Source organism: Cervus elaphus, chromosome 12 (assembly GCF_910594005.1).
Source record: "Cervus elaphus chromosome 12, mCerEla1.1, whole genome shotgun sequence".
NCBI lineage: Eukaryota > Metazoa > Chordata > Mammalia > Artiodactyla > Cervidae > Cervus > Cervus elaphus.
Window position 1 is genome coordinate 75,221,842 of NC_057826.1, and position 16,242 is coordinate 75,238,083.

The following is a 16,242-nucleotide window of genomic DNA, read 5'->3' on the forward strand; positions in this document are numbered from 1 at the left end:
ATGCACTGTGGTTCCCACAGAGCCTGTGGCTATTCGTCTCTTAGTCTCTTGTTGATACAAAAAACGTACAAACGGCTAAAGCATAAGAATAAGAAGAGAATATTCCCCATATCCAACTCTTTACTAGTAAAACTGAAAACTCTCTGACACCAATAGTTCCTTTTCCAGGGTCAGAGTAATTTCAAGGTAAAACCACATAAGCAAAGAAGTGGTGTTTTTATTGTTGTAAAGTCATGCTTCCACAAGTTGTTCCAAGTCACCCAGGTGGGTATTACTATGTCTTACTATACTTTCAAAGAACCAAAGTGTGCCAGATGAGGTGTGGTCTGCACAGAGTCTTCCTGACAGAGCAGGGCATGAGAGGTGATAGGAGAGCCACAGCCTCCAGAAATTATCATTCTTAATAGAGAAAGAAGGGATGAAAGGAGGAGGAACAGAGTCTCATACATAATGAAACAGTGGAAAGAGAGGAAAGGATTTTATTCACATTTATCTCTTTATCCCCCTGGAACTCTAAGAAATTAGAAAGGGTATACGCCTGAAAATACAGAGAGAACAGAAAAGGAGTTAGCAGCGCAGAGTGCTGTCAGCAGATTTCAGAGGATGAGAAGTAGAAGGAAGAATGAAGCCTCGTCTCGTAGAATAGTTGAAGAAGGAACCTAGACCTCGTGTGAGACGCATCAGAATGTGTGCTGAGCACCTGTGCAAAGGTTAAGAAAACATGGCACCAATCATCTTTGAGTAATTGAGAAAGATGGTGTTGCCCTCATAACTGCACACGTGTGAGTGTTGAGGGTTTTGGGGAGCACTAAAACAGGAGGCCTGAGTGAGGCCATTTGTAAGCAAAGAATAGCCGTGCTCTCCACAATTCTTTATGACAAGCAATGATGACTTTCTATACAGCATATAGAGAAGGCAATGGCAACCCACTCCAGTACTCTTGCCTGGAGACCCCCATGGATGGAGGAGCCTGGTAGGCTGCAGTCTATGGGGTTGCAAAGAGTCGGACATGCCTGAGCGACTTCACTTTCATGCATTGGAGAAGGAAATGGCAACCCACTCCAGCATTCCTGCCTGGAGAATCCCAGGGATGGAGGAGCCTGGTAGGCCGCAGCCTATGGGGTCGCACAGAGTTGGACAGGACTGAAGCGACTTAGCAGCAGCAGCAGCAGCAAACTCAGCATAAAAGTGGAAGTTAGTTTTTAATGAACTGAGAACAACACAAAAAATTCCCCAAACATTGTATGTGCCGTGCTGGGCTTCGTCACTTCAGTTGTGTCCTCTCTTTGCAACCCCATGGACTCCTCTGTCCATGGTTCCGCTGCCCCAGGCTCCTCAGTCCTTGGGATTCTCCAGGCACGAATACTGGAGTGGGTTGCCATTTCCTTCTCCAGGGGACCTTCCCAACCCAGGAATCGAGCCCAGGTCAGGTAGACTCTTTACTGTATGAGCCACAGGGAAGACCAATAATACTGGAGAGGGTAGCCTGTCCCTTCTCGAGGGGAGCTTTCCAACCGAGGAATCAAACGGGGGTCTCCTGCATTGCAGGGGGATTCTTTACCAGCTGAGCTACCCAAGGTTGTATACTATTAAACTTTTTGACTTTTACTCATTGGTTAGCCTTTCTTTTCTTAAAAATGTTCTGTAAATATTTTTCCCTTCTTCCCTGTAACCCCTTGCAAACACTGATCTTTTTACTGTCGCCATAGTTTTGCTTCGTCCAGAACATTATATAGTTGGTATCATATGGTGTGTAGCTTTCTCAGACTGGTTTCTTTCACTTGTGTATGTGTGTGCTCAGTCACTTCAGTCCTGTCTGACTCTTTGCGACCCTATGGACTGTAGCCATAACAATGGCTATGTGACACTTTTAAAGGTTACTTTCCATTTGCAGTTATTACAAACTATTGGCTATCTTCTCCATGTTATAACAATACATCCTTAAGCCTCTCTTATACCCAAATGTTTGTGTCTCCCACACCCACACCCCTCTACTGGCCCTGCCCCCACTAAAAACCACCAGTTTGTTCTCCATATCTGTGAGTCTGCTTTTATTGTTATATTCACTAGTTTATTGTGTTTGTTAGATTTTATACACAGATGATATCATACAGTATTTGTCTTTCTCTGGCATATTTTACTTAGCATAATGCCCTCCAAGTCCATCCCTGTTGTTGCAAATGGCAAAATTTTGTTCTTTTTAATAAATTAGCATATTTACAGCACAACTTCTGTAAATAAGGATTTATTTTGAACTAAAGTAAATAAATGAAAAGAAAGCACAAAATGAAACTTATCAATTTTTTAAGGCACAAATTTCCATGAAATGGCATTTTAAGAGTAAGAGTTTATTTTTAGTCTCCATTCAATCTAGGCAGTGACTTTTTTTTTTTTTTCCTGACTACTTTCTTCATCAGGAAGCATGCAGTGAATGGGACGGGTTCTGTGATGCTGCAGTTGTTGGTCTAAAGGGGTCTTTGTTGATGGTTTCAGTCCACTAGGGGGGACTGTAGGCTTTACAAGACATGAAGACATTTTCTGATGATTCCAAAGATGGAACAGTTAAGAGAGGAGCCTAGAGAGCATGGGGAACAGTCAAATTAGAGACAGCAAAGGTGGGGAGAGGGGAACAGTGTTTGTGTGAAGTTCATCTCAGATTTCAGCTTTGTCATTCTATATAAGGTTTGGAAAGCTGTAGCCCTTACCTCTATAAATCCATGGTGAGGATGATTCTCTGAGCAGAGATAGAGACATAGGGATACTACTGAGCTCTGAGAGCATGGAAGCTCAACAGAAAACACCTGCGTTACCTGTATTCATTTTTAAAATTTTTATGACTGAATTCCCTAAACCCACTGACCCAGAAATGATTCCAATACCCCAGACCTCCTACCTTTTCATATATTTCCTTGAGAGTAGAAAGAACAAGAATAAAAAGAGGAAAAAATAAGGAACAAAAATAGAAGGAAAGGAGAAAGACAACATTGAATTTGAGCAAAAAAGTGTGGCCAGATCAGAATCAGCTGTGGGTTAACAGGGTGCCCAAGAGCTGGACATTAGGAAGGGAGAGGTGGAAATTAAGGCAGATGAACATTATATGCATGTCCTGTTTTTCAACAACGAAATTCTTATTGGAATCAATTTTGTGCAGAGGCTGACTATATATCTTGGCTTCTAAACGATTTCAAGAATTGTATTTACTTCTGCAATGAACAATGCATGTATCAGATAGTTTTCCTTGATGAGAATTTTCACATAACTGAATTATCAAAATCTCTGCCAAACTATGCAATTTGAAAAGTGGGTCATTCTTCCCTATAATTCCTCAAGGTTCTATGTAATCCATCGTGACACAATTCTTCTAGAAATATCATCTACCTTTCCTCACACACTATCCCACAATCTTCTCTTACATATAGTCTTTTAAGAAAAAAAATTCTTTATGACTATATACATCAGAAATATTGCTTTTACCTCTCTGCAGTGTCCCCCCAAACCTCAATTTTGGAGAAATTGCTGACCTTACTGCAGTCTCACTAGGCCACTGTGGGTGGAGTTTCCTGTTAAATGAGCTGACACACCGCAGATGTGATTGGTACTCAGTGATTCTGGTGGAACACACTGACAGTAAGAACAACATTTCTCTGGCCCCAGGACTCTATATCCTTCAGAGAAGGGGTGAAGGCACCTCAGTACCTGGGCAAGGGATCATGAAGAGGCAATGGGGAGCCCTGCTGGGGCTTCTGTGGGTCCAGATTTGCTGTGAGTCGGGGTCACCCCAGAGAGGGGTCTGGGGAGTGTCCACATTTCCTGGTCTGGAAACCCCATCTGTGACCCCTCAGTGACATCACATGTATTTGCTTTTCTCTTTCCGAGCAGGGGTGGGAGGAGTGAAGGTGGAGCAGAGCCCTTCAGCCTTGAAGCTCCAGGAAGGAGCCAACTCTACTCTGAGGTGCAATTTTTCTGACACAGTGAGCCGTGTGCAGTGGTTCCAGCAGAATCCCGGAGGCAGCCTCACCACGCTGTTTTCCATAGCTTCAGGGACAAAGCAGAATGAAAGGCTGAGTTCCACAGTGAATTTTAAGGAACGGTACAGTACCCTACACATCGCAGCCTCCCAGCTGGAAGACGCAGCCACCTACCTCTGTGCGGTGGAGGCACAGTGCTCCCTGGTGATCTGCAGCCTGTGCCCAAACTGCAGCTGCCTCAGCCCCGCCCCTCCGCAGTGCTACACCGTGCAAGTACCTAGTTACCTCTTTGGGATTCCAGATTCATAGTTCAGCACTTTTTTCTTCCCAAGATCAGATCCTTTAGGACTGTCATTTCACTTTTTTTTTCGCCCTTCTTCATCCCAGAAATCTCTCGTGGATATAAAGCTCTAATATGGAGCCATTGTCATAACTGATGTAGATGCCAATATTCAATGTCCTGTTAAAACAATCTAGTGCTCCTGACAGATGAAATATAAGCTACATATAAATTTCTCTGATGGAAAATGCTTGAAAAAATATACGGCGATCAACAAACAGAAAGAGATGACTCAATTTTTTGGTTAACTGCATGTGTGTGTTCCTTCAAAGTGAAAAGGGAATTAAATGTGTGTAATGTTTTTAAAGTTTGTATTCAGATTTTTGAGTCCTGGTAATAACAAATATAAGAAAAATAATTTTTTATGTGAAGACAAGGCAGAGACCGGAGCACTGTGTCTGAAAGCCAAGGAGCACCAAACACTGAGGGCGGCTGCCACAGGCTGAGAGAAAGGCACGGGTCTACAGCGGCTCATCCACAGGTACCGACATTTGGGACTAACCAAGATGTCCTTCAGCAAGTGGATGGATAAGTAAATTGTGGTACCTCCAAACAATGGAATATTATTCAGTGTTAAAAAGAAATGGGCTGTCAAGCCATAAAAATACAGAGGAAACTTAAATGCATGATACTAAGTGAAAGAAGTCAATCTCAAAGGCTGTCTACTATATGATTCCAGCTATATGACATTCTGGGAAAGGCAAAATTATAAAGAGAGTAAAAACCAGTGATTGCAAGGATTGAGGGGAGTGGAGGGATGAATGGGGCAGAGCACAAAGGATGTTTAGGGGTGAAACTACTCTCTGTGATACTATGATGATGAACACGTGCCACTGTACATTTGTGTAAACCCATAGAATGTACAACACCAAGGGTGAATCCTAGTAAACTATAGACTTTGGGCGATTATAATGTGTTAATATGGGCTCATCAGTTGTGAGAAATAGACCAGTCTCGTGTGGAAGTTGATAGCAAGAGAGGTTATGCAAGTGTGGGAGTGGGAGGTATATTGGAAACCTCTGTATCTTCTCTTTAATTTTTCTGTGAACCTAAAATGATCGAAAGTCTCAAAAAATTAGATTCAGATACATGAAACTAATTTGTATGAAGAGTTAAAGCATTTTAGAAAAATGGTGCCACTAGAAACGTTCAAAGTGAAAGTGTTAGGTGCTCCATCCTGTCCTACTCTATGCGACCCTATGGACTATAACCTGCTAGGCTCTTCGTTCCACGGAATTCTCCGGGCAAGAATACTGGAGTGGGTTGCCATTTCCTACTCTAAGGGATCTTCCCGACCCAGGGATCAGACCCAGGGATCGAACTCAGGTCTCCCGCATTGCAGGCAAGTTATTTACCATCTGAGCCACCAGGGAAGCCACTAGAAACATTACTTAATGAGACTTTACCCTGCTTCTTGCAAAGAAGATTCCAAATTTCCATTTTGCACTGGTTCTAAAAATGACAGGTGATCCCCACCTACACTTGCATGGAGAGACAGAAGCCAGAAAGCAATTTGGTAGCTTCAGAAAGAGCCTCTTGCTTTACCTGTTGGCAACTCAGCGACTTCCCCCGGGTCCTCCAGTCGTGCAGATGTTTTTTCTTTTATTCCTACAAGATGAAATAAGACTTACAGAATGAATCACCAGAAGAACATCTCCTTACCAATTCAGTCACAAAGCCCCTTTGATCTCACTGTCTGTGATGACGCTCACATTGAGTGAGCCCTGCCCCATTTTATGCCATTTTACTCTGGATTTATATTCTCCTTGATCTTATAGGAGAAATGAAATCACAGATAGGGATTCACTCCACGGACCCTACCTCTGCTTCAGAAGAGGACCTAGGGTTAATTAGTGGCAACCGCAGCCCCCGAAGACTGCATGAAATGTGAAAATGGTGTTGGGGTTCCAGAGTGCAAGGGGTCTCTCCCCACTCTCTCTCATCACTCTACATTGTATATGAGCAGGCCTCAATAAAGATTTGTTCTGCTAAATAGTATAAAAGAATTTAGAGCTAGATAAGCCCTTAGACAGGGTTTAGTTCACCTCATTTTACAAAACAGAAATTAGATCCAAGATGGCAGAATGAAAAATTATATAATTAAAAAATAGATCAAATGAGCTAGCAGCAGAAAGTAGAGGATACGCTGGATATCCTCACCTCCCCCTTAATGTTCTTTTCCTATCTCCTTATTCCAGACCCTTGTTGCTGAGCAAAGAAAAGCTGTCTAATGCAAACTGCAACATTAGATCTCTGCCATTTAGTAATTACATTTTAGGATACATTTCAACTGTTTCTACTGTCAATTCTCTGAGAAAGCAAGGGCCCACTGAAAACCAGGTTAGAGGAGACAGTCTGAGATAACAGGCAGTTGAAATGTCAAATGATCTTCTCTCTGTTACTCTGATCTCTGGCTTACAAGTTTCTTTTACAGAATTTTCCTGCATAACAGGCAAATGAAAATGGTATATTGGCTGAACTTGATAGTTTCATATATATATATATATATATATATATATATATATATATATATATATATATATGTTTGCTTGTTTGTTTAGGAGAGTGAATCATGGTGCTTTTATAATTTAAAAATTATATATCAGGCCCGTCATTGAATACAGAGCAACTGCATCTACCTATTTTCAGCTTATAAACAGTCAAATTCTCTGTCTCTATATTCTTACTGTGCATTAGATTACTTCAATCTGAGACAATTTGTTTGACCTTTGCTGCTTTTATGCATGTCCCTCATAGGCACAGCCATGAAAAGGACATTTAACCAGAGTTCAGTAGTTAGGGATGTGGCCACCAGATGGTGGTGAACCTCTGCTGATCAGAACATGTGGAGGGTTCCTTTGAGTGGATTCTGAATGAATAGGCTTAGGGCAGAAGCAGAGCCTTTTTCTTATTGGCTGGCTAGAAAATGAAAGAAACCACTAGAGAAAAGAAGGGGACACTTGGTAACAGAAGCAGGTCTCCTGGCTGGAGACTGCAGGTCCACAATTGATCTTAAATGGGAAAAATAATGAAGACACCCATTGGAGCTTTAATCACATTCTTATGGCTACAGCTGGACTGTGAGTTGAGGGTTTAAAATAAATAAATTAATTGAAAAAAAAAAAAAGAGAAACAGTGTATTAGTAGATATTCATTAGACACCGAGACTGACTTTATTCAGGTTTCTTCTAGTTATTGTAGAAAAGGGAAAGTAAATTGTGGAACTTAATAATCTGACAACCTTCTCCTTTCTCTGACTTCTACTTTCTCCATAGGTGTCAGTCTTGGAAACGAGGTGGAGCAGAGTCCTTCTACCCTGAGTGTCCAGGAGGGAAACACTGCTGTTATCACCTGCACTTATACAGACACTGCTTCAGAGTATTTCCCTTGGTATAAGCAAGAACCTGGAAAAGGTCCCCAGCTCCTTGTAGCTATTCATTCAAATATGGGTGAAAAAAAAGACCAGAGACTGACTGTTTTATTGAATAAGACTGCCAAACGTCTCTCCCTGCACATCGCAACCATCCAGCCTGGAGACTCAGCTGCCTACTTCTGTGCAGCAAGGACACAGCGCTGCCCAGGCAGCCGCTACCTGTACTCATAATTGTGACGGGCAGCCCCCTTCTCTGGTGCAACCTTCAAAGTAGCATTTGTCATACTGTTTGTCTGCAAGTGGAAACTGATGTGTTAGACAAGCATAGAATAAGAAGGTTAGGTTCAAGATGACCCAGAAAGTATGACACATTTGATGGATAATTGCTGCTTACTGATTTCTTGAAGGGAGTTAGCATTGTTTTGTTTCAAAATTGTAAGATTGCCTTTACATTTGCTACTCAGACTCCTTTTCTCTAAATAACCTCTTGGTATCAATTTATAATCCTTATCATGAATGGGTTTTTTTTTAATACTGTGTTTTGAAAACAACATTTATTATTTTTCTGATTATATATTGCATGCCAATTATAGGGAAATGTGTGATATCCAATAAATATGATATTGATAATTCTGCAATCACATAATATTGTGAATATTCAGCTTACCTTTTCAATAAATTATTGTTACAATAGGCTTATAATGTTTTTCACTTACTATTATATGTTGAATTGAGCATTCCCCATTCACATAGTTAATTATCAGTAGATGTTTGTTAAAGAAATAAGAAAGGGTGAATCCTGCAATGCAGGAGACTCTGGTTTGATTCCTGGGTTGGGAAGATCTGCTGGAGAAGGAGTAGGCTACCCACTCCAGTATTCTTGGGCTTCCCTTGTGGCTCAGCTGGTAAAGAATCTGCCTGCAATGTGGGAGAGTTGGAATCAACCCCTGGGTTGAGAAGATTCCCTGGAGAAGGGAAAGGTTACCCACTCCAGTATTGTGGCCTGGAGAATTCCATGGGCTGTATAGGCCATGTGGTTACAAAGAATCAGACACAATGAGCAACTTTCGCTTTCATTTTAACAGGCATACATGATATGTGAACTGTGTTAAAAACCTCTAACTACCACTGTATGTATACTTTTTGTAATTTAATGTATCCAAGATAGATTCACAAGTTCAGATACTTAGTTAATTTTGTTTTTGCTAATGATTGGTTTAAAAAGGAGTTTAGAATAGTTATTGCATAGACAGCCTGCTATTGTTTCTTTTCAATATTTAAGATAAGATTATTTTAAAACACATTAATTCACATTTGGTATGAGAGTGTTAAAAAAATCTGCTCTGGACACGAAGGCATTTTGAATAGCAAAGGTACTATCAGGAGAACTTTTCACTGAGAAGGGTAACAAAGTTGAATAACCTGAGGGGAAATTAATGTTTTATATTAGTAAATTGATTGGTAGAAAAAGGTGGGTGCTTTAGGTTGGAGAACAATTTGTGCTATGTGTGGTACCATCAGATTTAATGGAGATGCCAGGGCAGGATCTGAAACTTCAATCAGTTTAGCTGAGGCTGTAATTACTTCTAGATAGGAAGGTAAATTCTGTTCAACTTTAAGGGGTAGGCCATTGTAGGTAACAGCTCTCTGCTGTCTGTCATTGTTGACTGAAAAGATGCACAATGTGAGAGCTGTGAGCTAAGTTTTACTTGGGGCAAAATGAGGACTGCAGCCGGGGAGACCGAAGCTCAGATAGCTCTGAGAGACTGCTCCAAAGAGGTAGTGGGGGAATGTCAACATATAAGATTTTGGCAAAGGGGGAATTCAACACAATCAAGTGCTTACTTTATGAAAGATTTTCTGCTAGTCCCAAGGAGCTGATGTCACCATGAAAGGATTTAGTGCTTTTCTAGATATGAAGAGATGCAAGGATTGGGATCATGAAATCAGTTTCTGAAAATATCTAACTATGTAAAGACATGTTTCACCAGTTTCCCGGGAGCACAGAGTGCCTCACTGTCCACGCTGCATTACCCTCAGAGGGTTTTGAAGGTCAGCAGCTACAGCAGTGCAGGGTTCAGTCTCTGTCGAGGTGGAAGACAAATGCCCTTGCTGTTGTTCAGTTGCTGACAAATACTCTTGGCAAGTTCCAATTTGTAGTTGACACCATGTTGTTTAACCTTAGGCATGGCTTTCCTTTTACATTCTTACACAAATATTATAATCAGTAGTAGTTTCATGATCAACTGTCTTATGGAGGTCTCTTGGGGTATATTCCCTTAGAACTAGGTACACAGAATATAGAGGCTTTTTCTGGCTCTTTTGGGCTTCCCTGGTGGCTCAGATGATCAAGAACCTGCCTACAATGCAGGAGACCTGGGTTCAGTCCTGGGGTTGGAAATGATCCACTGGAGGAGGGAATGGCTACCCACTCCAGTATTCTTGCCTGGAGAATGCCATGGTCAGAGGAGCCTGGCAGGTCTGGGGTCACAGAGAGTTGGACCTGACTGAGAGGGTTCCAAATGAATTAATGGGAACAACATAAATTCAAAGGTTTGATAACCTGATGACCAATTATCTAGCATCTATTTGACCTCTCTGAACAGACCTGGGCTGTCAGAACAAATAGAGAAGAGAAAGGGACCACTGTGACAGGACTCCATGTCTGTGAGATTCATTCTAGCTTTCTGTAAAGGGGGATTATCTTTTCTCCTACTATTAGGTCCCAAGTTAGGTAACTGAGCAGATGTGGTGGTGAAGAATTATAGTGATTGCTATATTGATATGTAGGTTGAGAAAGCTGCAGTAATTAACACAAACGGATTTGTCTTCTTTTCATAAAGCAATTTATTTCTATCTTAAATGAAAGAAAGCATATGTAGGTATGAGGATAAAAGATCATTACATCTTTTTTTTTTTTTTTTTTTTTTAGGTAAACCTCTTTATTTCAACCATAGATAAGTGGAGAGATTTTCCTTTCACCTTGAAATTCAAAAAACTTACTGTGTTAAAAATGTTACTCTCCATTGTTTCATTTTGGGGAGATCCTGAGCATTTAAACCTATTAATATATTCTCAGGTATTTAATAAATTTAGAGAGATTGATTTCATTGATTTTTGCTTTTTTATCATTCTTCTGGAATTTCTATTGTAAGTAGTTTTGATCTTCTTGGACACCTTTCAGATCTCTGAAGAATTATTACCACTATTATTCTTTATTGTTTTTCCTGACTCTGTGGGAGAAGGCGAGGGTGGGATGTTTCAAGAGAACAGCATTGAAACATGTATATTATCTAGGGTGAAACTGATCACTACATCTTATGTTGTTTCCATAATCCATTACATGCAGTATCTTGAAACAAGTCCCATCATAGATGCAACAGCTGAACACAGTAGTTAGTCAAATTATCACTCTTCCTTTCAATATCAAATTTGACTTGTGTTTATTTTCAGATGCAATTGGTATCAACTGAAAATGGGTTTGGGTGGACTCCGGGAGTTGGTGATGGACAGGGAAGCCGGGCGTGCTGTGGTTCATGGGGTCACAAAGAATTGGACCCAACTGAGTGACTGAACTGAACCGAACTGAACTGAAGAGCTGGTTAATGCAAAAGGAAGTTTGGGGTGAGTGAGACACTCACCTGGTCCATAGAGATGTTGACATGAGCCGCATCAACTTGCTACTCCAGGAAACCCCTGTTTCCTGTTGAGGGGCAGCAGCAGCACACACCCAGCAATCCTTCCCTCACCCTGTCAGGCTCATCTCACCTTGCAAAGTCTTGACATTGAAGAAGAAGATATTTTCCATCTAGCGGAGAGCTGAAACATGCTTCTCTCCAGCCTTCTGAAGGTGGTCGTGGCTTCACTGTGTTTAGGTAAGGATGGTCCCGGTGGAACTGTACCTCCTCTGTGACCTAAGGACTGGAGGAACAAGCAGTCTTATGGGAACCCTGGGAAGAAGGGGTGGTAGTAGGGTCTAAGATAGGATTTCTTTATTCCACACCACTTATTCCTAAAGTTCTGATTCTTTTTTTTTTTTTTCTTTAGGATCCATTATTGCCCAGAAGGTAACTCAAGAACAACAACCACAAGTATCAGTGCAGGAGAAGGAAGCTGTGACCCTGGACTGCAAGTATGACACCAGGGAATCACAGTATAGTTTATTCTGGTACAAGCAGCCCAGCAGTGGGGGGATGATTCTCCTTATTCGTCAGTATTCTCATAACCAGCAAAATGCCACAGAAGGTCGCTACTCATTGAATTTCCAGAAAGCAGGAAAATCTATCACACTTGTCATCTCAGCTTCACAGCTGGAGGACTCTGCAGTGTATTTCTGTGCGCTGAGAGAGCCCACAGTGAGACGTGTGGAGGAGGGACCTGCACCAAAACCCAGGGCCCTGCTCCACCTGCCGTAGGGACCAGGGCAGGGAGTTGCCAGCACAGACAGGAAGTGATTATGGTTGCACAAGCATAGGGTTAGAGAGAAGATACTCATTCTAAGAAAACAGTTCTCTAGGTTCAGAGGCCATATTCAGAGCTATCATTCATTAAAAAAAATCCTTATCCCTAAAAATTTAGGTTTAAATTATTTATTTATTAAAAATGTAAAATTATGTACTGAGGACAGAAATTAGCCACATAAAATCCTTGCCATGCAGTGATTCGTATGAGCTAGAAGAATTGACTAAGGAAATTCAGAAATGTCTGAATTATAAATCAGTAAAAATATGTGTGAATTGTTGGATTTTCATTTCAATTTATTCATGTTTCACCAAAAGTTTTCACTTTTGTCTCAGGTTCAAAGGATTTGTTAACAAAATAAGCCACTTGTTATATACAAATAAATAATATAGATGTTTATTGGAGAATTATCTAGTTTACTTTTAATATATTAGCATTAAACACACTAACATTAAAAGAAAATAGAAAGAGTAGATGATACATCAACAAATTGGGTTTTGACCAACATCCAGACTTGAGAGTTTCCAGCACTGGGAAGTCCCAGGTCACAGCACTTCTGGAGTCCCAGTTATGAAAAGAGTCCTTTCCATGGGTAAGACTTCAAAGATTACAGTTCAGGGCTCTCATTTACAATCGCAGGGCAGTTGCAAACTGATATCATCATCAATCTGTGACCCAGTTGCAGCTCTGGTTTCATGTTAATGCTGTTCGTTTAGTCATGTAAAACTTGGAATGTTGCTCAGGCTGGGGGATCCCTCTAGGAGCTCAACAATCTCAAGATTCCTTCCCCATTTTATCCATTGTGCTGGAAGTCTTGCACTCACAGCAGGCAGTTACTCACAGTTAGGGCACTGTCCAGGAAGTTTAGAAGCAAGGTCAGAGGCCTGTTCTGCTTTGTCTCTGAAGCCTAAACAAGACTGGTTATTTAATTTTCCTAGCAAATCATTAAATATTAATTGACTATATGTTATGTTACAGGCATTGTTTTGTCATGAAATCTCTGTGTGATTTTCCTTCTTTTGAATATCATGTTGTTTTTCACCATTTAATAAATTCATTCATTTTAGTTTTGTTAGCTGAGTTAATAGTACCTTTATTTACATTCTAAGGTGCCTACTTTGTGCTAATACTCACTGCTTCTTATTAACACCTCTATCATTGAATGGCTCAATTTCCATAATGTAAGTTTTTCCTGCCTCTCTTCAGTCTTATCCACAAAAAGATCAATAATTAGTGGCTCTTAGAAGGACATTTTGCAAAGTACTGTATGAATTATGTTCTGTCTCTGGTCTTGCCTTTCACTGCACGCTCTTCCAAAAGCATTTTTGCCATCATGTGGCTGATTTTGCACCCTTCTAGGCCCTCTCGTTCAATCATTGTTACACAATCCCAAATATTCCTTCTCTGCAACTTCTTCCTTCTAACTTGAATCCCATTTTTGTCAGTGTTTTAGTTTGATTAATATGTGTCTTGGGGTGTTTCGCCTTGGGTTTATCCTGTTTGGAACTCTCTGGGTTTCTTGGACTTGGGTGGCTATTTCCTTCCCCATTTTAGGGAAGTTTTCAGCTATTATCTCCTCGAGTATTTTCTCATGGCCTTTCTTTTTGTCTTCTTCTTCTGGAACTCCTATGATTCGAATGTTGGGGCGTTTCACATTGTCCCAGAGGTCCCTGAGGTTGTCCTCATTTCTTTTGATCCTTTTTTCTTTTTTCCTCTCTGCTTCATTTATTTCCACCATTTTATCTTCTATCTCACTTATCCTATCTTCTGCCTCCGTTATTCTACTCTTGGTTCCCTCCAAAGTGTTTTTGATCTCATTCATTGCATTATTCATTTTTAATTGACTCTTTTTTATTTCTTCTAGGTCTTTATTAAACAATTCTTGTATCTTTTCAATCTTTGTTTCCAAGCTATTTATCTGTAACTCCATTTTGTTTTCAAGATTTTGGATCATTTTTATTATCATTATTCTAAATTCTTTTTCAGGTAGATTCCCTATCTCCTCCTCTTTTGTTTGACTTGGTGGGCATTTTTCTTGTTCCTTTACCTGTTGGGTATTTCTTTGCCTTTTCATCTTGTTTAGATTGCTGTGTCTGGAGTGGACTTTCTGTATTCTGGAGGTCTGTGGTTCCTTTTTATTGTGGAGGATTTACCCAGTGGGTGGGGTTGGACGTTTGGCTTGTCAAGGTTTCCTGGTTAGGGAAGCTTGCGTCAGTGTACTGGTGCGTGGAACTTGATTTCTTCTCTTTGGAGAGCAATGGAGTGCCCAGTAATGAGTTTTGAGTTGGGTCTATGTGTTAGGTGTGACCTTGGGTAGCCTGTATGTTGACATTCAGGGCTATGTTCCTGTGTTGCTGGAGAATTTGCGTGGTATGTCTTGCTCTAAAACTTATTGGCTCTTGGGTGGTGGTTGGTTTCAGTGTAGGTATGGAGGCTTTTGGACGGTCACTTATCACTTAAAGTTCCATGTAGTCAGGAGTTTTCTGGTGTTCTCAGGTTTTGGGCTTAAGTTTCCTGCCTCTGGATTTCAGTTTTATTCTTCCTGTAGTCTCAGGACTTCTCCAACTATACAGCTCTGATAATTAAACTTCTAGGTTAATGGCGAAAAGATTCTCCCCCGTTAGGGACACCCAGAGAGGTTCACAGAGTTACATGAACAGGAGAAAAGGGAGGAGGGAGATAGAGATGAGTAGGAGGAGAAAAAGGGGGACTCAAGAGGAGAGAGACAGATCTACGCAGCTGTCTGTTCCCAGAGTGTTCTCGTATCTCAGACACCTACAAGGATTCACAGAATTGGATGGGGAAGAGAAGGGGAAAAGAGGAAATAGAGGTGTTCTGAGGTAGAAAACAGAGAGTCAAGATTGGGAGGGAATAATCTTCGGTTTTAAGATAGGGCTTCTCTTTTTTTTTTTTTTTTGTAAGGTTATAGTGTAGTGAAGATGAAAATGAAGAGTAGTAGAGGAGTACTAGAGGACTTTAAAAGAAATAAGAGAAAAAGAAAAATAGAAAATAGAAGAGAAAAAGGAAAGAAAAAAAAAAGAAGAAAAAGGAGAAGAAAAAAAAAGAAAAAGAAAAAAAAAAAAAAAGAAAGAAAAAAAAAATTTTTTTTTCCCCTAATTAAAAAAATCGTAAAAATCTATGAAAATGAAAGTTAAGGAGTAATGGGGGAGTAATAGGGAATTTTAAAGGAAAATAAAAGAGAAAAAATAAAAAAGAAAAATATAAAAAGAAAAAAAAAATTTTTTTTTTTTCCTTACTTAGAAAAAACAGAAAAATAAAAAAAAAAGTAAAAATATGTCTAGGAATTTCTCTGGAGCTGTTGCGGTCAGTGTGGGTTCGGCTCAGTTTCAGATAGCTCCTCGTTCCAGCTTGCACTTCTCGATATCTACAGGGCCCTTCCGGTGAAGTCGGTGTTTTCTTCAGGGATTTTAATCTGTTGCACCAGTCCCTTCTGAAGCGGTTCCCTTTGTTTATTTGGCTTCTGTTTGCCGGTCTCTTCAGAGGCTCATTTCCGCCCTGACACAGGCGGCCGGAGGCGGACTCTTATTCAGGTAGCTAGTTCCGTTGCGCTGCTGGGAGGGGCTGACGCTGCGGGGCGGGGCTGGCGCTGCGGGGCGGGGCTGACGCTGCGGGGAGGGGCTGGCCCTGCGGGGGCGGGGCTGACGCTGTGGGGAGGGGCTGGCCCTGCGGGGGCGGGCTGGCGCTGCCGGAAGGGGCTGACGCTGCTTTCTCCGTCTGCGCTGCTCAGGCTCCCGGCTGTTCTATATGGAGCGTGCCCCGCGCTGCGCGAGGTTCCAGCCCTCGGGTGTTACACAAAAGCGCGGAAGGAAAAGCTGCGCCTGCTCTCTGTGCCTTCCCCGTCAGAGCGGTCCAGGCAGCCAGGGGCTTGGTGGGCGCGCTATCCCCAGGTGTGGCGCACCCACTCCCTTCCGCGGACCCAGTCTCAGTTTCCGCTGGCGCCAGGCGGGTGCGCGCGCCTTCCGCCCTCCGCGTCCCCAGCCCCAGTCCCCGCCCCGCGCCGGTCGGGTGCCTGCGCCCTGTGTCTCGCCGCGACCTTCCCCTCCCCGCTGCCTCCTGCCTCCGGCGGGGCTGGGCCGGTC

The 16,242-nt window shown here is 41.7% G+C and overlaps 1 gene segment (V, D, J or C); it reads left to right on the forward strand.

Moving 5' to 3' along the window:
• The first annotated feature begins 11,436 nt into the window (after nt 1–11,436).
• On the forward strand, nt 11,437–12,096 carry LOC122704626. The segment is given in 2 exon segments: nt 11,437–11,556; nt 11,729–12,096. Coding segments are annotated over 2 exon segments (417 nt in total).
• Nucleotides 12,097–16,242: the final 4,146 nt, after the last annotated feature.